The sequence below is a fragment of the Schistocerca gregaria genome, chromosome 4, assembly GCF_023897955.1.
Source record: "Schistocerca gregaria isolate iqSchGreg1 chromosome 4, iqSchGreg1.2, whole genome shotgun sequence".
NCBI lineage: Eukaryota > Metazoa > Arthropoda > Insecta > Orthoptera > Acrididae > Schistocerca > Schistocerca gregaria.
This window is the reverse complement of record NC_064923.1, coordinates 521,956,625-521,981,910: the sequence shown is the minus strand read 5'-3', so window position 1 is coordinate 521,981,910 and position 25,286 is coordinate 521,956,625. Positions and strand designations below refer to the sequence as shown.

The 25,286-nt window shown below is 42.8% G+C and overlaps 1 protein-coding gene across 1 annotated transcript in view; it reads right to left on the bottom strand.

The window, feature by feature from the left end:
• LOC126268030 (integrin alpha-4-like) overlaps positions 1-25,286 on the bottom strand; it is a 568,589-nt gene that overhangs the window by 381,446 nt on the left and 161,857 nt on the right. The window contains exons 7-8 of the mRNA XM_049973452.1: positions 13,377-13,475; positions 13,066-13,154 (exon numbers count right to left, since the gene is read on the bottom strand). Coding sequence (XP_049829409.1) covers positions 13,066-13,154; positions 13,377-13,475 — 188 coding nt within the window. The remainder of the gene's footprint in view (positions 1-13,065; positions 13,155-13,376; positions 13,476-25,286) is intronic.

The window sequence follows — 25,286 nt, the reverse complement described above, 5'->3', positions numbered from 1 at the left end:
TAACTGCTATCTGGTTTCTGTACAAATTGTAAATAAGTCTTTCGTTCCCTGTATTTGACCCCTGCCACCTTCAGAATTTGAAAGAGAGTACTCCAGTCAACATTGTCAAAAGCTTTCTCTAAGTCTACAAATGCTATAAACGTAGGGTTGCCTTTCCTTAATCTAGTTTCTAAGATAAGTTCTAGGGTCAGTATTGCCTCATGTGTTCCAACATTTCTAAAAATCCAAACTGATCTTCCCCAAGGTCAGCTTCTAACAGTTTTTCCACTCATCTGTATAGAATTTGTGTTAGTATTTTGCAGCAATCACTTATTAAACTGATAGTTCAGTAATTTTCACATCTGTCAACACCTGCTTTTGTTTGGATTGGAATTATTATATTCTTCTTGAAGCCTGAGGGTATTTCACCTGTCTCATACGAATTGCTCACTAGATAGTAGAGCTTTGTCAGGACTGGCTCTCCCAAGGCTGTCAGTAGTTCTAATGGAATGTTGTCTACTCCCGGGGCCTTGTTTCAACTTAGGTCTTTCAGTGCTCTGTCAAACTTTTCACACAGTATCATATCTCCTATTTCATCTTCATCTACATTCTCTTCCTTTTCTATAATATTGTCCTCAAGAACATTGCCCTTGTATAGACCCTTTATATATTCCTTCCACCTTTCTGCTTTCCCTTCTTTGCTTAGAACTGGGTTTCCATCTGAGTTCTTGATATTAATTCAAATGATTCTCCTTTCTCCAAACGTCTCTTTAATTTTCCTGTAGGCACTATCCATCTTACCCCTAGTGATATGCACCTTACATCCTTACATTTGTCCTTTAGCCATCTGTGCTTTGCCATTTTGCACTTCCTGTCAATCTCATTTTTGAGATGTTTGTATTCCTTTTTCCCTGCTTCATTTACTGCATTTTTATATTTTCTCCTTTTATCAATTAAATTCAATATTTCTTCTGTTACTCAAGGATTTCTACTATCCCTTGTCTTTTTACCTGCTTGATCCTCTGCTACCTTCACTATTGCATCTCTCAAAGCTGCCCATTCTTCTTCTATTGTATTTCTTTCCCCATTCTTGTCAGTCATTCCCTAATGTTCACCCTGAATCTCTCTACAACCTCTAGTTCTTTCAGTTTATTCAGACCCATCTCCTCAAATTCCCACCTTTTTGCAGTTCTTCAGTTTTACTCTACAGTTCATAACCAATAGATTGTCATCAGAGTCTACATCTGCCCCTGGAAATGTCTTACAATTTAAAACCTGGTTCCTGAATCTCTGACTTACCATTATATAATCTATCTGAGACCTTCCAGTATCTCCAGGCTTCTTCCATGAATACAACCTTAATTTCATATGCTGAGGTAAACAAAGTTGTATCACCAATACGACATGTTATGTACAATGAGCGTAAAACAGTGTTTACGTAAGTAGGAAACATGCATAAAAATTTCAGTGTAAACCAGATGTTTGACACTTTCATGGGTAGTCAATGCTCACAGTAGTTAGGTTTTGACCCCTTGATTATTTGGTAGTTCACAACCTTAGTTCAGCATCGTGATATGTGACCTACTGCGAATGTTTTCTTCTACACATACTTTCACACTATCACATTCAAATGTATCATAAACTTATAGCTATATTTACATGCAGTGCAGTCCTTTTATATTTTAATCTGTTACCTAACACTCTACAAGCATTTATCTTTCTTTACTTTAGGATGTGTCAATGCATTGTTCCCTAGAAGAAAAAACTTAATACTAACTTAAAACTAATTCTTTATAGATTAGTATATAGTGGCTTGATAGCTATTAATACCTTTTTCATATATTCAATCATGCACTCATTCACTTCAGCTTGGAGTCACACTTTCACAAAACTTATTTAATGTCATGTGCATCCCTGCTTACCCTATAAATCTGAAAGACAAAGCATATTAAAGGCATGGTGCAATCTCTTATTCAGTTTTCCACTTATACCATACTTGCTTGTTTACCAGCAGCAAGACTTTTCTAGTCCTTCAAGTATAATTACTGCATGCACTGTCAATACTTAAATTTGTAAATATTGTGCGTATATAGATATAATGCATATATTAGCATAGCTTAAGTAGATATAGTTTAATTTCCTTTTACTGTGTATATAATCCCTTAGTTTATTTTTGTATGTGTGTATTGTGTAGATAGTTGTAGTTGTAGCATAGACTCTCCCTTAATTTTAATGTCCCTGTTTATGCAACAGGCTTTACAAATGCTAGTGAAGGCTGTAGCTCATTGGGTTTGTTTGTTTTTGGCCATCCAACACCCCAAGATGTGCCTGTCTTGTGCACATGCTTGTAGATTGTTGACTAGCATGCTCCTCAGTGTGTGTGCACTGCATCATTCTTATGTGACTTATGAGATGGCGAGTTGTTTATTGCATTGTGCACTACAAAGCATCTAACAAAACCACTCATCTTATTGTTTACACATATGACATATAACAAAAAAATACAAACAAAAATTTTCCTTATCAACTAACAACATAAATTCTGGAATGTCTCTTTCCTGCATCCTAAACCTAATGTTATTATACATATATAAAACTTGGATGGCATACAGCCCTTCTTGAATAGACAAACATTCTCAAGTCTTTGTGTGGGTAAAGGCCCCTTTCTTTCCCCTTGGTCATGTGTGCCAATCTGTATGCCACTGGGTAGGGGATTTTAGTAATTATGTATGATCCAGTGTATAGTAATTGCCACTTATGGTTCAGTTTTCCAATTTTTGTGGATTTGGAAAGTGTTTTAAGTGACACCTTTTTTCCTATATAAAATTATGTTATATATTTCAACTTTCCATCATAAATTACTTGCCTATATTTATCCAAGGTTTCAAGGTTATTACTGCTTGTAATATTTTATCATCCAGTGATAGTTCCTGTATTGGTAACCTGGGCAAAATTTTTCCCACTCATCTACTTGTTTGCAATTGTACATCAGCTCATTGGTGTAACCAGTGGATGTATGGGGAAGCTTGTTAACAGCTTGTAAGAAGGAAGTGACATATTCAACCCAAATGATAATACCTGAAATTCATAGTTCCTGCCCCCACATACAAAGGTGGTATACTACTGTTTTCTACACAAAATCCTTAATGATACCTGGTCGTTTTTCAAATCCATATATATATAAAGCAGCTATCAGTTCCCTAAGTTCTGCTTGTTGTTCTTCAGACAAGCACATTGATTCACTTATCTTTGTGCTTATTGTGTCAATGTTTACTTCTTCTGCTGCTGACTGTTCATTACTGTGTGTGCTGACAAATATAACTATGGGATTTACCAATTGTACCTCAAAATCATGAGTAACTTCAGTTTTATGACTATTAGTACTTCCACTGATTGGGTTTATTGCTAATAATTGGTTATTTACAGTGAAATGACATTGTCCCTTTCCTGTATCAATTTGTACTCGGTATGTCCTAAACGTATCCATACTGACTAAACAATCAACTATTAATTATTCTACTATCAAAAACTTGCATCATACAGAAAACTCTCCTAATTGTATATGAATTAAGGACTGTATTTTGACTCCTCCTGATTCGTGGCCAGTAGCAGTTTGTACCTTGCAATTTTGCCCTGGCAGTGTGGGTATACACCTACATTTCTGAAGTTCTTGAAAGAACCCCTGTGACATCTAATTAATCATAGCACCTGTGTCAAGCACTATGGGTATATCCAGGTCAAATATTTTGCCTTTAATAGTAGCTTGTACTTTACCCTCTGTCAAGTCTTTCTGCGACCCTTCTTTCTTCAATACAGCTCAAGTGTTGCATCACTACTATGATCGTATCTGATAGAGCAAGTGTCAATCAAGCTTGTGCCCCCACTCTCCTCCAGGGTCACAGAAAGGGTGCCTATCATGATCATTCAAGTTTTCCAGCATTGCAGTGGCATCGGTCTATGGGTTAGGTGTAACTTTTACTACATGGACTATTTGTGTTTGATTATGCCAATTAGTATCCTGTGAGGCTATCAACTGAAATTCTCTTTGCCTTTGTGCATTGATGAATACTGCTGTCTGTGGATTATTCAGCTGTCTAATATTTTTTGTGTTTGCCAAGCAATTGGCTGATTATTGCCAGTAGCTGGTGTCAGTACATATTGTACAGGCTGTCCATAAGCTATTTGCCCGTTGTAATTGTTTTTGTCAAATATTTGCCCATTTCTTTTATATCCGCCTTTAAATTTACAGCTTTATCCATAGCCATTGTGACTACCGTTATGGTTACCATAGGTCTCTGTGGGGTAAGGCTGCCATCCATGTTGTACTACAAATCCATTGTTCACTTGTTGGTCCATATATCTCCATGGCACTATCTGTGTATTAAAATGCTTAGGTTGTACAGGCCTCTCTTTGTACATCAAATCTATTGAGTCCAGTAAAGATAGAAAGTATGCAATGTCATGTTCCAGAATGTTAATGAGTTTTTCATTAATGTGGGCAGGAAAATGGCTCTTTAAAATTTTCAGGATGTCTGCTTGAGGTACATGGTTCATCCAATATCTGGTTTTATTTGAATGTTTTTCAAAATAGCCCTTTAAGCTTCCATGTTTGCTGCTGAGTGGAGCAGGGTTGAATATTTCATGTATGAGCCTCTCTTGTACTGCATCAGTCCAATATTTATCCAGAAAGGCTCTCTCAAACTGTTCATAGTAGTGGTAACATTCCGCCATGTCCATAATCCATAGCAGAACGTCACCCAGTGTAGATTCAACAACAAATCTAATTTTCTAGGCTTCAGTATGAGGGAAAACATTTTGAAATGCTCTAGTAAGGACCACCAAGTTTGTTCTTTTCCCTTCGGAGGTAAATAGCGGAAGTTGTTTAAGCTTAAGCAATTCCTCATCTCCAAGAAATGTTCACAAACATGCTGTGCTGTCAGTGACAGGTGTGTTTATGTTAGGTTGTGCAGTAGTGTGTGGAAACTGTGCTTGGTCAACAGGTGCAACTGCCGGCAAGTGTTGTTGATTAGTGCAAACTTCGCTATTTTTCTTCTATGGGCTAACCCCGTATTGTGAGTAACCGGTGAAGGTATCTAACTTCTCTAAAACCTTAGGTTTGTTTTCTGTCATATGTTGTTTTGGAATGTCAGTAGTTTTGGTAACACTGCCTCATAACCTTTCCTCTGCTTCCTTTAAACCTGAAACTATTTTAGCTAGAAGTTGACTTTCTTTCTCTTTTAGAGCTTCTTCTACTGTATCTACATAAATTTTGCACTCTGACACTACCTTTTCAGCAAGGGTGCTGCCATTATCCAGCATCTTGGCTTCAGCCTTTTCAGTTATTTCCTATACATCTCTCTGTTTTTTTGGCAAATCTTGACTCTAAACTTAACTGTTCTATGCTTAGACTTCACTTTTGTACTTTAGTAGGTAAGCTTTTGTATACGTCTTGTAGTGTGCTGACTGTGTCCATCACTACTTTTACTGATGAATCTGCTTGGGATTGCATCCCATGAATTTGAGACTATGCTTCACTAAGGTTTTGTAACTCAACTACAAGTTGTTCATGTTTATTATCTACAGATGTTACTTTTTCTGTTAACATATTTATATTGTGGGATATCTCAGTAATTATTTCTTGTTTTAGTCATTTACCTATCTCTGTCAACTTCCCGGATAGTACATCAGATAATTCAATGTGTATAGTTTTACTGAACTCACAGAACTGTTGGCTAATACTATTCTTGAAATCGTTAAATTCCTGATTTTGGTGTATAAACTGTTTGTCCTATACCTTTAAATTCTTATGTTACACTTTCCTGAAATTCCTGTTGATTTGTGAACTGTTGTGTTACACTTTGCTGATATTACTATTGTTTTGAAAACTGTTGTGTTACATTTCCCTGAAATTTCTTTTGTTATGTTATTAGTTGCATGAGTTGTGTCAAATTGTGTGGCTCACTAGTATTTACATTGCTTTTATGAACTGGTTCCCGTTCTTGCATTTGCAATGTCTTGAGCAAATAATCAAAGGAATTAATGCTGTGAAGCACTTCAGTTTCATTGTTTGAAAAAAATGTTTCCTAATGAGAACTGAGAAGTTGTCTCATTGATCATCATAAAAGTGACATCATGATTAGTTACACTATGTGATCAAAAGTATCCACACACCTGGCTGATAATGACTTACAAGTACTTGGCACCCTACATCTGTAATGCTGGAATTCAATATGGTGTTGGCACACCTTTAGGCTTGATGACAGCTTCAACTCTCACAGGCATACATCCAGTCAGGTACTCGAAGGTTTTTTGGGGAATGACAGTCCATTCTTCACGGAGTGCTGCACTCAGGAGAGGTATTGATATCAGTTGGTGAGACCTGGCATGAAAGCGGCATTCCAAAACATCCCACAGGTGTTCTACAGGATTCAGGTCAGGACTCTGCACAGGCTAGTCCATTACAGGGATGCTATTGTCATGTAACCACTCTGCCACAGACTGCGCATTATGAACAGGTGCTCGATCATGTTGAAAGATGCAATCGCCATCCCCAAATTGCTCTTCAACAGTGGGAAGCAAGAAGGTGCTTAAAACATCAATGTAGGCCTGTGCTGTCATAGTGCCATGTAAAACAATAAGGGGTGGAAACCCTCTCCGTGAAAAATGTGCCCACACCATAAGACCACCGCCTTCGAGTTTGACTGTTGGCGCTACACGTGCTGGCAAGTGACGTTCACTTGACATTCACTATACCTACACCCTACCCTCAGATTGCCACATTGTGTACCATGATTTGTCTCGCCACACAACATTTTTCCACTGTTCAGTCATCCAGTGTTTATGCTCCTTACACCATACGAAGTGTCGTTTGGCATTTACGAGCCAGATGCATAGCTTATGAGCAGCTGGTCGACCATGAAATCCAATTTTTCTCACCTCCCACCTAACTGTCATAGTACTTGTAGTGGCTCCTGATGCAGTTTGGTATTCCTATGTGATGGTCTGGATAGATGTCTGCTTATTACACATTACAACCATCTCCAATTATCAGCGGTCTATGTCAATCAACAGCTGAGATCGGTCTACGTGCTTTTGTGCTCTACACGTCCCTTCACATTTCCTCTTCACTAACAGATTGGAAACAGTGGACCTAGGGATGTTTAGGAGTGTGGAAATCTTGTATACCAGCATATGACACAAATGATACCCAGGCACTTGCCCACACTGGAAGTCCGTGAGCTCCGCAAAGTGCCCCATCCTGCTCTCTCACAATGTCTAATGACTACTGAGGTCGCTGATATGGAGTACCTGGAAGTAGATGGCTGCACAATGCACCTAATATGAAAAATATATGTTTTTAGGGGTGTCCAGATACTTTTGATCAAATAGTGTATATTATCAGTGTCATTTTTTTATAGTGGGATGCCAACCCCTTTATTTTGGTTGACATCAGCCAGTTCATGAACTGGTGCATTAACTTCAACTGTTCATCTACGTGTGACTACTCTGCAATTCACATTTAAGTGCTTGGCAGAGGGTTCATCGAACCACAATCATACTATCTCTCTACTATTCCACTCCCGAACAGCGAGCGGGAAAAACGAACACCTAAACCTTTCTGTTAGAGCTCTGATTTCTCTTATTTTATTTTGATGATCATTCCTACCTATGTAGGTTGGGCTCAACAAAATATTTTCGCATTCGGAAGAGAAAGTTGGTGACTGAAATTTCGTAAAAAGGTCTCGCCGCTACGAAAAACGTCTATGCTGTAATGACTTCCATCCCAACTCGTGTATCATATCTGCCGCACTCTCTCCCCTATAACGCGATAATACAAAACAAGCTGCCCTTTTTTGCACCCTTTCGATGTCCTCCGTCAATCCCACCTGGTAAGGATCCCACACCGCGCAGCAATATTCTAACAGAGGACGAACAGGTGTAGTGTAAGCTGTCTCTTTAGTGGACTTGTTGCATCTTCTAAGTGTCCTGCCAATGAAACCCAACCTTTGGCTCGCCTTCCCGACAATATTATCTATGTGGTCCTTCCAACTGAAGTTGTTCGTAATTTTAACACCCAGGTACTTAGTTGAATTGACAGCCTTGAGAATTGTACTATTTATCGAGTAATCGAATTCCAACAGATTTCTTTTGGAACTCATGTGGATCATCTCACACTTTTCGTTATTTAGCGTCAACTGCCACCTGACACACCATACAGCAATCTTTTCTAAATCGCTTTGCAGCTGATACTGGTCTTCGGATGACCTTACTAGACGGTAAATTACAGCATCATCTGCGAACAGTCTAAGAGAACTGCTCAGATTTGTCACCCAGGTCATTTATATAGATCAGGAACAGTAGAGGCCCCAGGACGCTTCCCTGGGGAACACCTGATATCACTTCAGTTTTACTCGATGATTTGCCGTCTATTACTACAAACTGCGACCTTCCTGACAGGAAATCACGAATCCAGTCGCACAACTGAGACGATACCCCATAGCTCCGCAGCTTGATCAGAAGTCGCTTGTGAGGAACGGTGTCAAAAGCTTTTCCGGAAATCTAGAAATACGGAATCAACTTGAGATCCCCTGTCGATAGCGGCCATTACTTCGTGCGAATAAAGAGCTAGCTGCATTGCACAAGAGCGATGTTTTCTGAAGCCATGCTGATTACATGTCAATAGATCGTTCCCTTCGAGGTGATTCATAATGTTTGAATACAGTATATGCTCCAAAACCCTACTGCAAACCGACGTCAATGATATAGGTCTGTAGTTAAATGGATTACTCCTACTACCCTTCTTGAACACTGGTGCGACCTGCACAATTTTCCAATCTGTAGGTACAGATCTATTGGTGAGCGAGCGGTTGTATATGAGTGCTAAGTAGGGAGCTATAGTATCAGCGTAATCTGAAAGGAACCTAATCGGTATACAATCTGGACCTGAAGACTTGCATGTATCAAGCGATTTGAGTTGCTTCGCAACCCCTAAGGTATCTACTTCTAAGAAACTCATGTTAGCAGATGTTCGTGTTTCAAATTCTGGAATATTCCATTCGTCTTCCCTGGTGAAGGAATTTCGGAAAACTGCGTTCAATAACTCCGCTTTAGCGGCACAGTCGTCGATAACAGTACCATAGGCACTGCGCAGCGAAGGTATTGACTGCATCTTGCCGCTTGTGTACTTTACATACGACCAGAATTTCTTCGGATTTTCTACCAAATTTCGAGACAACGTTTCGTTGTGGAACCTATTAAAGGCATCTCGCATCGAAGTACGTGCCAAATTTCGCGCGTCTGTAAATTTTAGCCCATCTTCGGGATTTCGCGTTCTTCTGAACTTCGCATGCTTTTTCCGTTGCCTCTGCAACAGCGTTCGGACCTTTTTTGTGTACCACGGGGGATCCGTTCCATCTCTTACCAATTTATGAGGTATGAATATCTCAATTGCTGTTGCTACTATATCTTTGAATTTGAGCCACATCTCGTCTACATTCGCATAGTCAGTTCGGAAGGAATGGAAATTGTCTTTTAGGAAGGCTTCTAGTGGCACTTTATCCGCTTGTTTAAATAAAATTATTTTGCGTTTGTTTCTGATGGATTTGGAAGAAATGGTACTGAGCCTAGCTACAATGACCTTGTGATCACTAATCCCTGTATCAGTCATGATGCTCTCTATCAGCTCTGGATTGTTTGTGGCCAAGAGGTCAAGTGTGTTTTCGCAACCATTTACAATTCGCGTGGGTTCGTGGACTAACTGCTCGAAATAATTTTCGGAGAATGCATTTAGGACAATCTCGGAAGACGTTTTCTGCCTACCACCGGTTTTGAACAAGTATTTTTGCCAACATACCGAGGGTAGGTTGAAGTCCCCACCAACTATAACCGTATGAGTGGGGTATTTATTTGTTACGAGACTCAAACTTTCTCTGAACTGTTCCGCAACTGTATCATCGGAGTCTGGGGGTCAGTAGAAGGAGCCAATTATTAACTTAATTCGGCTGTTAAGTATAACCTCCACCCATACCAATTCGCACGGAGTATCTACTTCGACTTCACTACAAGATAAACCACTACTGACAGACACAAACACTCCACCACCAATTCTGCCTAATCTATCTTTCCTGAACACCGTCTGAGACATGGTAAAAATTTCTGCAGAACTTATTTCAGGCTTTAGCCAGCTTTCTGTACCTATAACGATATCGGCTTTTGTGCTTTCTATTAGCGCTTGAAGCTCAGGGACTTTTCCAGCGCAACTACAACAATTTACAACTATAATTCCGACTGTTCCTTGATCCAAGCACGTCCTGTAATTGCCAAGCACCCTTTGACATTGCAGCCCATCCCGCACTTTCCCGAGGCCTTCTAACCTAAAAAAAACCGCCCAGTCCACGCCACACAGCCTCCGCTACCCGTGTAGCCACCAGCTGAGTGTAGTGAACTCCTGACCTATTCAGCGGAACCCGAAACCCCACCACCCTATGGCGCAAATCAAGGAATCTGCAGCCAATACGGTCGCAAAACCGTCTCAGCCTCTGATTCAGACCCTCCACCCGGCTCTGCACCAAAGGTCCGCAGTCGGTTCTGTCAACGATGCTGCAGATGGTGAGCTCTGCCTTCATCTCGTAAGCAAGACCGGCAGCCTTCACCAAATCAGATAGCCGCTGGAATCCAGAGAGAATTTCCTCAGATCCAAAGCCACACACGTCATTAGTGCCGACATGTGCCACCACCTGCAGCTGGCTGCACCCTGTGCTCTTCATGGCATCCGGAAGGATCCTTTCCACATCAGGAATGACTCCTCCCGGAATGCACACGGAGTGCACACTGGATTTCTTCCCCTCCTTAGCCGCCGTATCCCTAAGGGGCCCCATTACGCGCCTATCATTGGAGCTCCCAACTACCAGTAAGCCCACCCTCTGCGATTGCCCAGACCTTGAAGGCTGAGAATGATCCTCTGAAATAGGGCAGGCAGCTGCATCTGGCTCAGCCAGAGACAGTGCCTGAAACCGGTTTGTCAGACGCACCGGGGAGGCTTTCTGATCAGCCTCTGGGGACGCCTTTCGCTGCCTGCCACGCCTTGGAACGACCAGGCTTGTTGCCAAGCTCAGATTTCCAAGATCTTGCATTTTGTAATGAATTTTTAACAATGCCCATCTCCTTTGACTCTCTTGTGAACAGTATTTAAAAAGATTCTGAAAAACAAATTCGAAAATGAAGTTTTGTCTGTATCGGTATTTTTCAATTAAAGTAGATTTAGCTGCATATTCACTTGTGAACCTAATTATTATCTGACACAGTCTTGTAGAATCTGATGACTGATCTTGCACTTTAATGATGGTTTTACACAAATTTTTGTCTTTTCTGTAGAAATGCACTTTCCGTAAAGGATATTAATTGGAAGGAAAATAGATTACCTACTGCTAGAGAGACAATGACAAATACAGCCATATAAGCATACAACATTGCAGTTTCCTATCTTTACCACTGAAATCAGCATTTCCAACGTGTCTCATTTGTAGGCAGAACTTAATTTTAATTTTCTCTTTCAAGTTTTTATGAGTCTCAATATCGTAGACATGTAACAAATACAATGAAAGTTTCATTATAGTCTTATAACAATAAAATGAATCATTTATCATAAAAAACTTTTTATCTCAACATTTGAAAGATCTGTTCGTATTTCACTTGGTTCTGTCCCTTAAATGGTCAGCATTGAATAGTGGCAGAATGATTGTATGTGGGGGGGGGGGGGGGGGAATAATGGAGATGGATTAATAACTGCTGCTTGAATAGTTGAAAAATTAATTGGAAAGAATAATTGAAAGAAATTGTAAGGGACACATATCTTGGGTGAACTTTAACTGGTACTAATATCAACATACCTTCAATGCCAATACATTTAAGATCAATATTTATCATTTAAGTTATGTTATTCTTCACATTAATTCCATTGTGCAGAGTCCTGTGTATAATAGAGGTGATGCAGGATTGCTCCCCACTGCTCATACAGTTTTCTCTTGTCTGCTTCATACCTTCTGATGCAGGATTCTTGGCATGGGTGAAGTAATGAACACACAGGTAAGATCGGTGTGAATATATGGCTAAAACTTTAACTTCCCAATAACTTTTTATAGCACCTTTTAATGTTCGCTTGAAATACACATTTGTAAAAATTACTGGTGTGATGAATCTCACCATATGTCCACCCACTACCACTTATAGAACCAAACATGTGAAAATACAGAAATTAATCAATTGAAGAGTGTATCTCTTCTCTTTCTTGTATCAAAAGATTATCTCTGCTCCAAAGAACTTGTTACTTTATCTTTGGCTTTGTGTGTACATAGCTTACCTGTATAAAAAGAAAAGAATGAAGAAAGAAAAAATAATATGATTCTTCATACAATCACTTGCCAGCTACCAACCTACAGCACCAATAGAGCATTATCTACAATTTCTGTGTTTTCTTTTTCCACATTTCCCTTCACACACCTTAAACATTATTTCTTCACCACAATACCTTGTTCTTATCAACTTAATATCTGTTACACCCTGTGTCACAGATTGTTTAGAAACTCGAGGTAGCTCATGCCATCCTTCTAATAGCAGTAGCTTTCACTGGCCTGGTACTGCCTTACATGATTCAAAGGAGTTTTGCTACTCAACACTAGATATCAATGGCTTCATTTTCTCAGTGATGGGGGCATTAATTCTTCATAGTTAAGCCATTTTGCATTAAATATTTATAAATTGTATACAAAAATCTTATTTATAAATCAGTATTACCCTCCTGTTCACTACCCCCCTCTCCCCCCCCCCCCCCCCCCCCCCCAAAAAGTGGTAATGATATTTAGCAATAAAATGATAAAATGGACATGACATATGATCAGTGTCACCACTGGAAAAATGTTGAAAGAGATTGATGAAGAGATGTGTACAGCTGATGAAATTTCTTATTTGAAGAGTCTGTATAAAAACAGCAAGTATCAGATTAGTGTCAATACATTTTCTAATTATTAAGTGCTCTGCTGAAAATAGCAACTAAATGTGTAAAAAAAAAAATACTTTGTCCACACTCACCATTCCACTTCCTTGAGAGGCCCGTGGTGCACCTACTGCATAAACAAGGCCTTTGTCTGGAAATAAGTTCCCAGCAGAAACAGCATAACCTTTGGGAAGGAGATTCAAATTTCACACAAGATTTGAGAAATTGTATTTCCAATCATTTAAAGCTGCATTTATAATTATGTGTTCATGTATTTAAACTCAAATGAAGTATTATGAAAAGTACAAATATAGAAGTATAATACAGAAGAAGTAGAAGAGAAATAAATTTAAAAAATTAAATAATTGTTCAAATGAAGTTACACTTTGATGTTTCTGTATCTTACCAAAGTAAACTGGTTCAGTGTTCAAGTCTGGTCCCCTTATGTGGCTGCTGTATGCCCCACATCCCTTTTTTTGTGATATATTATAAGAAATTGTAGCCCCTAAAATTAAAAAAAATGAAGTAAGTTATGAGTAGTTATCTTCTACATAACTTAAAATCAGACGAGGAAAATAATGATGCGTCTCTTATGAAAACACTGATCCCTTCATTGTAAACTTAAATGCATGGCAACTGAGAGCTGTTTCCAGATTAATAGACTCATTTTGCACTGCAGTAATAACTCCCCCAAAAAATTATAAAACATTCTGTTGAATGTATCACACAGTGTGGATCATAAGTGTTGCAGATTAGGCAAAAAACAAAGTAACATCATATTCAGGGTCCAGATTAACAAGAGGTAACATTGGAAAATTATTCCTTGCTGTTAGGAAGGAAGGTTTGGGTGTATCATTTTATCATTGACACAGCCACACCAAATACACCTGAGGGAATTGGGTGATAGTTGTAGGTAAACAACTAGTATTCTCTCATATGACAATTTATTAGCACTTCACGTCTACACCGATACAAGTCCATGAGGCTAACTAACTCGTTAGCATAAAACATCCTCCAAAACTCTCCATCTCAAAGATAGCACACTTACACTCTTTACAAATATCGATATTTACGGCGCTGCACGCCACATAGCCCCCCCCCCCCCCCCCTCGCAGTATGGAGTACGTCCCTGTGAATGGGGGGAGGGGGGGGGGGTGAGAAGTTAGGAAGGTAACATACAGTTCTTCAGCGTCAGGCGGAAGCGGTCGACTGGTAGGAGACCGGGGGGGGTGAAACCCGGTACGTCGATGGCAAAATCAGCAAGCGAAGCCGGCGGCCGAAGACGACGTCCTGTCCTGGAGTGGAGGTGTAGCACTTCGTCTGCAGGCAGGCGGAGAATCACCTTGCCAGAAGGCCTAACAAAGGCACGCAAATTGCCACACGCAGCACTTGTGCTTAATTTAAAGCGACGCACCACACGAGTTTCTGCACTTCCTCCCTCCATTTTGTCACACGAGAGTAACACACACGCCTTATCACCATCAACAACAACAGATAATTTATGTATGTCATCAGGATGTACATGTGTTGTGAATTCTTGGGTGGCACCTGTACGAGCCAGGGGGGGGGGGGGGCGGCAGGGAGGTGTGGGGAAGCCATGGCAGGGAGAAGCGTTTGCGGAGAGGGGTGTGGCAGGTGCACTGGACTGCACAGGCGACAACCTCGGGTGATCAACTGACGGCCGATGGAGTGTGGCCGAAGGCAACGAGGAGCCCACATGGATTGAACGGCATGACCAAGAGCTGTCACATGAAGATGGTGACACAATGGTAGAAACCAAGTGGTTGGCAGCTCGACTGCGAGGGCTGGGAGGAGTGAAGCCTCGAAAAGTTTGGCCACTCGAATTAGATGAGAGCGGAGAAGAAGCAGTGCTCGGCAAAGAAGCCCGCTGTGGAGAATCAGTACCCGAATGTATGGTATGAGAAGATGAGTGGCCACTTGAAGTAGGACTGGAAGAGATAGGGGCTGAATCAGGGGGGTCCACCTGAGGCTCAATGAAAGCTGGTTTCACTCGGTTGAGTGAGACCGTGGTTACAGAGTCTTTTATGAGGAGGTCCATGTTATTCCCAGAGCGTTTGACAACCTTGTAAGGACCTGTGAAGGGTGACTGAAGTGGGGCTTTGATTGAGTCATCTCTGAGAAACACATACCCACAAGAGTCTAGAGTGCGCGGTATGTACACGCGCGGAGGTGTATGACTAGCCGGAAGTGGCGGCTGAAGTTTGCTGCAGTGCAAGCGCACTCACTCAAGAAGTGAAGGGAGTTCGGAGGGCCGAGGAAGTGGGGTGGGAGTGACTAATTCTCCAGGCAAAACCACCGGTTGGCCATACACAAACTCGCTTACGGAACCCTTGAGATCTTCCTTGAAAGTCGCACGAAGGCCAAGAAGCACCAAGGGCAGTGCTTCTGTCCATAGTGAGTCATGACAACGCAAGGCAGACTTTAAGGTACGATGCCATCGCTCGACAAGCCCATTGCTTTGGGGGTGGTATGCAGAAGTATGAATTTTGACAATACCACACATTTTACATAAATCGGAGAAAACTGAAGACTCAAATTGCCGTCCCTGGTCAGTAGTGAGGTAAACAGGTGAGCCAAATCTAGAGATCCACGAATCTAAGAATGCTCGGCTTATTGTCTCAGAGGTAATGTTTGGAATAGGCACGGCCTCAGCTCACCGAGTCATCCTGTCAATGGCTGTAAACAAGTAACGGAAACCCTCGGAGGGGGGCAAAGGTCCTACGAGGTCCACATGAACATGATGAAACCGGCCTGGCGATTGGGCAAAACAGCCAAGGGATGGGGAAGTGTGCCTGGAAACTTTGTTCTGTTGACACAACAAGCATGTCCGGGCCCAAGACTGACAGTTGCAGTGCATGTCTCTCCAAACAAACCGTTCAGATACCAGACGGGTGGAAGCTTTGACACCGGGGTGTGCTAATGTGTGTAATTTGTCAAAGACCTGGCGCTGAAGGGGCTTAGGAATGAACGGCCGCAACGTACCAGTCGATTCATCACACCACACTAATTCAGGTATGCCGGGGAAAGTAGCGCGTACCGGTTTGAGAGAGGAGCTGTGGTCCGAAATCAACTGCATGGTATCAGGGTCCGCCGATTGCAACCGAGGTAGGTCTGTTAAGTCAATTAAGGTTGTGACAGCACCTACACGCGAGAGAAAATCAGCAACCACATTGTCCGCTCCTCGGATGTAGCGAATGTCATTTGTAAATTGCAAGATGTAGTCGATGTGACGAAAGCGTCGTGGGGGCGGATCAGACGAAGGATTTTTTATCGCAGGAACCAACGGCTTGTGATCAGTGAGCACATAGAAATCTCGTCCCTCAACATCAGTTCTGAAGTGTTTTATGGCCTCGTACACTGCAAGTAATTCTCTGTCGAATGCTGAGTATTTCTTCTGTGCAGTGTTTAACTTTTTTGAGAAAAACTGCAGGGGTGTCGCAACATCATTGTATGTCTGACTCAGTACTGCGCCGACAGCACTGTCACTAGCGTCAGTAGTGATAAACATTGTCGCGTCTGCACGTGGGTGAGCAATAGTGACAGCGGAGGCCAACAGCTGTTTGAGTTCGTTAAATGCCTTGTCCATGTCTGGTGTCCATGGGACTTGGCGGGTGCCGGAAGTTTGTGAGCCTGCGAGTGCATCTGTGAGAGGTGCCTGCATCGCAGAAGCAGCTGGCAAATGTTTACGGTAATAATTAACTGTTCCGATGAACCTGCGTAATTCCCTATAGGTCTGGGGGCGTGGCATCTCAAGAACAGGCTTGATCTTGTCCTGCGGTGGTGTCAGACCGTCCGACGACACAACATAACTTAGGAATGTGACGGATGACTGGTGCAATTGAGTCTTTTTATTGTTCAGTTCTATACCAGCAGCTGCTAACGTGTCTGTCACGACTTGAACATGCTCCTTACTCTGTTACAAAGTATGAGCAAAAACCAATATGTCGTCCATGTATACGAAACAAAAGTCTAAATTGGATAAGGTTTGATTGATGAAACGCTGCCACGTTTGGGGGGCGTTTTTCAACCCAAACGGCATAAATTTGTATTGAAACAACCCGAAGGGAGTGGTTATGGCAGTCTTTTCAATATCCTCCGGAGCCATGGGGATCTGATGAAATGCGTGCTTGCAGTCCAAAACAGAGAAGTACTCTGCACCTGCGAGCGCATGATTGAAGTCCGCAATGTGTGGGACCGGGTATTTATCAATGGTGGTGCGGGCATTTAAACGCCTATAGTCTCCGACCATACGCCAAGTACCGTCTTTCTTTTGATCAAACAAGATAGGACTAGCCCAGCAACCGGAAGAAGGTTCAATTATTCCCTTTTGTAATAAATCATCTAATTTTTCTTTTGCAATTTTCATAAATTCCGGCTTGAGGCGGCGTGGGCGTTGCGATATGGGCGGCCCAGCGGTTAGACGTAACCGGTGAACTGTGCCATTAGTGACTACTGCAATACGTGGCGCGGCAAAACAGTCAGATGTCCGTGAAGCGGAGCAGGCGGTGGCAGGCAAGCAAAGCTGTGGCGCTGAGGCGTGCCAATCACTCGAAGGCTGCGTAGCGAACGCACGCATGTTAACCTGGGCGAGGTTGGTACACTGGTTTTTGGTAGCGGGCCGTGCCGCTACGCGCGCTGTAGGCCCGAGTGGGTGTGGCCTAACAGCAGACGGCTGTATTTCATTGCCACGGGTTTGGGAGGTTAATTGTTCATTCGAAACGCATGGAACATGAGCACACAGGCATACACTGTCATTACAAGGGGGAATGCTGACACAGTTTGCAGAGTTCACAACATTGTCATTAATGTGTGCGGGCACGGGAACACCAGATTGGCACGGACTAACCTTGTCTGTAGCCGACGAGTCGTCCGCTTGTAGTGACGCGAGGCGTTGTTGTGTGGAGGTCAACTCGTGATGTATGTCGCGGGGATGCAACAGCATTTCCCTGCGTTCCATCCGCAAGTTCGGAGACTCGGCGCGCTCCGCTAGCCACTCGTTTGTCCAAGATAGGTTTGGGCACTTCTTAGCCCAGCGCACATGTTTGGTGTTAGCCAAACTGTCACTCGGCGGAGCGAAAGGAATATGTTTGTTCAGTGGGGGGTAAAACACAGTATTTTTCACAAAATCTAGTGACAACTGATAGTGCCTGAGGAAATCAATTCCGAGAATAGGTTCTTCAACTGTTGACTCTAAAAACGTCCACTTCAGCTTGCACTCGGGCGAAAGTTTCACTGTATACAGTGTAGAACCCGAACACTGTAAGGTAGACAAGTTCACTGCATGAAGTACTGTTTTGTGCGGTTGCACTTTATTGGTCGCTAGGCGAGTCGGTAGCAAAGAGACATCTGCGCCAGTGTCTACCAGAAACCGTACACCCGATTGTAAATCTCGGACATAGACTCGACCACACTTACTGTTGTTGTCCAAAACTGAATGCAACGTTGGATGGTGCACGTTGTTTATGTCGCAGGAGGTGGCACCGCTGCCTACCTGCGGTTGGAGTTTGGGTAAGAGCACGGCGACTGGCATTTGCGTGCTTGCTCCCCGAATCTCGCGTGGAAGAAACAGTAAGATTGAGCGGGCCTGTGCTCCTGTGGGTAGTAACTAGGTGACGGAGTATGCGACACAGAATCTTCCACCGAGGCCGGTGCGCTGTCGTTGGGCGGAGCTGGAGGTGCAGGTAGGGCGGCTAGTTTAACAAACTTGTTATTAGCAGCACCAGACAAGGGCGTGGTGTTGGACAGCTTCCTAGTGCGGTCACGTCCAGAATGCAGTGCGTGGAGCTCACGCTGCCTGGCGGAGTAAGCTCTATCGGCGGCACGTAAACGTTCATTTACTGGCCTATCCTCATACGCAGAGATTGCAGTCTGGACAGGCAGAGGCAGCTTTTCTGTCAAGATTTCTGCGAGTATGTCATCAGGCATAACTTGCTCGTCGACGAGAAGACGGATGCACCGCCACAGCTGGGACGGAGACCTGTCGCCGAGACGCTCTTCGTAAATTAGCTGTCGCACGTTTTCTCTCCTGGTTTTTGAGACGCACTCCAGTATCGTCTGTTTCGCCATAGCATACTTCTCTGCTAGGGGCGGTGCTTTGACCAGATCATAAATTAAATCGACGCGGTCGTGAAGGTGGTTCATGAGGCACACGAAGCGCTCGTCGTCATCCAAAGCACAGACATTGAATGTTTGCTCAACCAGGTTGAACCAAAATTCCGGGTGAGCGGGTTTGAAGTCTGGTAGTTTCGGCAGATTCGGCACAGCAGTCACTGTGGAGGTGCACCTATTTCTTCGGATGGGAGTAGAGCACGAAGAGGATAGAGTGTCCGAATTATTGGCGTCCTGTAATGCGGGTATCGCAAAGTTCACTTGACACCGGGGGGGGGGGGGGGGGGGGGGGCGGCTGAGAAGCGACGGACGCACGAACAGTGTGAGAATCGTAGTCACAATGTGCATTCTCATTGACTAGATAGCTCGGAGAGAAGCCGCTAGTACTTACGTACGCCGGTGAATGTCCGTTATGCACTCTGTATTCATTCGGCCGTGAATGGTGGGGGTGGTTGTAAATGTCCGGGTAATTACTGTCCAGCACAGAATTGTTGACTTGACTATGAGCAACACAAGGATCCCACACATGTCCACAAGGATGCACACTCGATGTGATATTGTCTGTTTGGCGAGCATTGAGCACATGTTGACTAACCGGCGCGGAAGGATACACACGTGGCGGGAACTGGCTCGGGATTGAATTTACTGCTGGATTTTCCAAAGTTGCAAGATTCCGCTCGACACCACGAACTGTATTGAATTGTGCGTTCGACACAGGAGTAGGAATGTTCCGAACAACACTCTGTGAAGAACACGTGGAAAAGTCTAGGCTAACAAAGCCAGAGTCCGCGACCGTTGGCGGTTGGTAGAAACTGGCTGCACTCGATGAATTCCACTGCATGTTCGGGCTGAAAGATTCCGAAGGATCTCGCGGCATATCCACTATGACGGCAGGGATGCTGGAGAGATGTTGCTGAGATCCGGGCGGCGGTGAGTGCTGAAAGGCCATTGTCTGAAGCTAAAACACCGGCCCTCGCGAGCGCGAAAAGAAAACCGACGCGGTAGGCGGGTAAATAACACTTCGTGCCATAACTTGAATGCGTATTACACAAAACGGGGTCACCAGTGAGGGAATTGGGTGATAGTTGTAGGTAAACAACTAGTATTCTTTCATATGACAATTTATTAGCACTTCACGTCCACACCGATACAAGTCCATGAGGCTAACTAACTCGTTAGCGTAAAACATCCTCCAAAACTCTCCATCTCAAAGATAGCACACTTACACTCTTTACAAATATCGATATTTACGGCGCTGCACGCCACACACCCAAAACAGCAGCCTGCAGTTCTGTTACATCCTTCTCAGGTTACCTATGAGCTGTAATTTGTAGGTAATGCTCACAAGATGGTTTTACGGGCCAGAGTCAACCACAGTAAGGCATGTCTTCAATATTTTGTCTCACAAAGGCAGCTGAATGGTAGAATGATGTTACTGTGGTGCTAGCCAATTTGGCAACCCTTCTTCTGTAAGTGACAATGTGCACATGAAGTGATCCTAGAAGACATGCTGAGTGACTCAATATCAACAATGTAGGAACAGATACATTGCTACATATCATAAAATTTATATGCTAAGTTGTAGACAGTCCCAATTAGAAGATACTTACACATAAGCTTTTGGTCACAGCCTTTGTCAGAAAAACAGAAACACCTACCATTCATTCAGACGAGCTAGCACACATCATGCACATGACTGGCAACTCCAGCAGCTCAGTCAAGAATGTTACAGGAAAGAAGAAAAAGAACAGATGCTGAGAAGAGTAATGCAACAGACAATAGTAACAAAGGAAAACATCATGCATGGAAAAAAGGCTGTTCAGCAAAATCAAACAATGGAAGCTCCACATAGGAATATCAACAAATTAGGAAAAGATCAATTGCTACTTACCATAAATATGACAAGCATAATTAAAATATGCCATAGTCCAATGTCATACATGAAAGCTTATGTGGAATCATATTTTAATTATGCCTGTCTTATTTATGGTAAGCAGCAATTGAAATTTTCCTATTTGTTGATATTCCTACTGGAGTTTCCATTCTTTTGATTTTGCTGAACAACCTTTCTTCCACCCTACAACCCTGTCATGTTTTCCTTAGATCCTATTATCTATTGCATTACTCTTCTCAGTAGCTGATCTTTTTCTTCTTTCTTGTAGCACCCTTTCCTGAGCTGCTGCAATTGTCAGTCATGTGCGTTATGTGTGCTAGCTTGTGTGAATGAACGGTGTGTGTTAATGTTTTTCTGACAAAGGCTGTAGCCAGAAGCTTATGTGTAAGTATCTTCTAATGGTGCCTGTCTTTTAAGTGTGTCTGTCTTTTTCCTTCACCCCTCTTCCTTCCCCTTCAATCCTTTTGCCATAACAAAAGGGCCACTAGTACCAAAAGCTTAAAATGTAATACCTATTGTATGTGTGTTCTCCTGTTGCCACTTGGTGACTAGATTTTTTTGTCTGTCCAACTACACTCCTGGAAATGGAAAAAAGAACACATTGACACCGGTGTGTCAGACCCACCATACTTGCTCCAGACACTGCGAGAGGGCTGTACAAGCAATGATCACACGCACGGCACAGCTGACACACCAGGAACCGCGGTGTTGGCCGTCGAATGGCGCTAGCTGCGCAGCATTTGTGCACCACCGCCGTCAGTATCAGCCAGTTTGCCGTGGCATACGGAGCTCCATTGCAGTCTTTAACACTGGTAGCATGCCGCGACAGCGTGGACATGAACCGTATGTGCAGTTGACGGACTTTGAGTGAGGGCATATAGTGGGCATGCGGGAGGCCGTGTGGACGTACCGCCGAATTGCTCAACACGTGGGGCATGAGGTCTCCACGGCGGAAGGTGCACGTGCCCGTCAACCTGGGACCGGACCGCAGCGACGCACGGATGCACACCAAGACCGTTGGATCCTACGCAGTGCCGTAGCGGACCGCACCACCACTTCCCAGCAAATTAGGGACACTGTTGCTCCTGGGGTATCGGCGAGGACCATTCGCAACTGTCTCCATGAAGCTGGGCTACGGTCCCGCACACCGTTAGGCCGTCTTCCGCTCACGCCCCAACATTGTGCAGCCTGCCTCCAGTGGTGTCGCGACAGGCGTGAATGGAGGGACGAATGGAGATGTGTCGTCTTCAGCGATGAGAGTCGCTTCTACCTTGGTGCCAACGATGGTCATATGCATGTTTGGCGCCATGCAGGTGAGCGCCACAGTCAGGACTGCATACGACCGAGGCACACAGGGCCAACACCCGGCATCATGGTGTGGGGAGAGATCTTTTACACTGGCCGTACACCTCTGGTGATCATCGAGGGGACACTGAATAGTGCACGGTACATCCAAACCGTCATCGAACCCATCATTCTACCATTCCTAGACAGGCAAGGAAACTTGCTGTTCCAACAGGACAATGCACGTCCGCATGTATCCCGTGCCACCCAACGTGCTCTAGAAGGTGTAAGTCAACTACCCTGGCCAGCAAGATCTCTGGATCTGTCCCCCATTGAGCATGTTTGGGACTGGATGAAGCGTTGTCTCACATGGTCTGCACGTCCAGCAAGAACGCTGGTCCAACTGAGGCGCCAGGTGGAAAAGGCATGGCAAGCCGTTCCACAGGAGTACATCCAGCATCTCTACGATCGTCTCCATGGGAGAACAGCAGCCTGCATTGCTGCGAAAGGTGGATATACACTGTACTAGTGCCGACATTGTGCATGCTCTGTTGCCTGTGTCTATGTGCCTGTGGTTCTGTCAGTGTGATCATGTGATTTATCTGACCCCAGGAATGTGTCAATAAAGTTTCCCCTTCCTGGGACAATGAATTCATGGTGTTCTTATTTCAATTTTCAGGACTGTATATTATATATTCAAAAACTGACTATGTTCATTGATATAGACTGCTACAAAGGATCAACAATTTTGGAACAGCATATGACTTGCAACCATTGGTATACTACTAAATATATTGCCCACAACAAATATTCAAACACTTATCTTCTGTCAAATAGATATACTTTGCAGTGAAAGAAAGCTTATTATCTGGATGAGAATATTGCTGTTCTAGGAAAAGGGGTGACTTCAGAAAAGTCACTCAAAAACCCAGATAAGATGAGATAAGAAGGAAAGACTGGTTCACGTAAGGCAGAAACAGATGGCTGTTTGAACAAGATAGATGACAACAAAAACTGACAAGAGGGTTACATAAGAAGTAATGATGGGCACATGGGCTAATATATCAATATATAATAAAGTAATTAACATTGGAAAATATAATATAGTTGGGTAGATCAAAAATCTACTCATGAAGCCCCAACAGGAAAATACAAAGTTAAAAAGTGTTGCAGTTTTCAAACTTTTGAAGCCAGTGCCTCCACCTTAAAGGAAAGGAAAGGATAGGAAAGGGGGTGAAGGAAAATGACTGGTGAGGTTTAGGAAAAGGGTTAGAGATCAGAAAAGTGGGTCAAAACCCTGGGTCAGGGAGACATATCAGATGGGATGAGAAGGACAGACTGATTGTTGGGGACTGCAACAGATGAGATTTGGAAACCTGAGAACTTAAAGATGGGAGATAAGGTAATACACAAAACAGAGGTTACTCCAAAACATTGCACACAAGTTAATAAGAGCAGAAAGCTAAGTGCACTTTATATGATAACTTTCTGCTCTTATTAACTCATGCATGATGTATTGGCAATAATCTCTGTCTTGTGTATTACCCTATCTTCCACCTTTAAGCTCTCAGGTTTTCAAACCTTGTCTTGTTCAGTCTCTAACAATCAGTCTTTCTTCTCATTCCTTCCAGTAAGTCTCCTCTGGCCCAGGGCTCTGGGTATCTTATCCAAACTGCACACCTTTTCCTAAACCTCACCAGTCCTTTTCCTTCACACCACTTCCTTGCCCTTCAAGGCTTCTGAAAGAAGAAGAAGCTTCTGACTGTGAAATTTTACACACTGTAATACCTTTTGTGTGGGTGTTATCCTTTTTCCACTTTGTGAGTAGATTTTTTATCTATCTAACTACATTATATCTTCAATTATTGATTACTTTAATTGAAATATTAGCCCATATGGTTCCTTCTTATGTGCCCTCTTGTCAGTTTTTGTTGTCTTCTATCTTGTTCAAACTGTGGTCAACAGTCTACATAAATTTGTTATTCTACTCACAGGCCTGTTTGTTCTAAGACAATATTTGAAATCAAAGTTCTTATAAAGTTGACAGTTTCTACATAACTGTTTCTATCATATCATGTTTCATTTACTTCTTTCTTGAATAGCAGTGGAAAATTGTCTACATTTGTCTTAACTTACCGCTTTAGTCTGTTATGTGATCTGATAGTGAACATAACAAAAAAACAGTTCCATAGGCAAATTTACCTCCAGGGAGTCAGGATATTTCATCCCAGGTTTCTGTCACATTATAATCCAAACCATATTCATGGATATTGCAACTTATGTCATTAAATGATACCTGAAATTCCTGTAATGTAACAGTCTCTCATAAAAAAAAAAAACATGTGAGTCTGATTTCAAATTATTACGTTATTGTTGAGAAAAGAAATTGAAACAACTTGAAAGGTTGTTGGGCATAGTGTTTGATTGTGTCATCTAAACTACATAATATTTCCATTAGGCTGCTGCTCATCATCTTCAGGGGAGACTGTAGCTAGCTGTTGTAGCTCACCACTTTATACACTAGTTTGCTAGAAAAGCACAGATGTCAAGAGGTGCAGTGGACATTGACATCCAGAACTGTCTCTCAGAGAAGTAAGCCATGGACACCACATCTGCAGTATAGTGAAGTTCATCCATAAGTTATGGACCACAACAGATGTGTGAGAAAAAATCTCCAGGGCTGGATGGGATCTCTGCTAAAATAATACAAGCCTCATTTAGATGTAGCTGTAGATATGAACAAATGACCAATTAGATACATACTGGTGCAAACTTTACATTGAGATCACTTGCAAGGAACGATCTATACTCCATGGCAGAATGCTGAGGCTGTCATTATTAGTAAACGACAAGAGAAGGGTCAGATGATGCCAAAATCCCACAGAACAATTTCACATGTAAACATTCTCAGTAAAATATTTGAAAACTGTTACGCAAAATAGTAAAAGATCAAAGATGCTACGTGGGATCAGCCCACATCAGTATGGGTTTAGTAGAGGCAAGTCAACT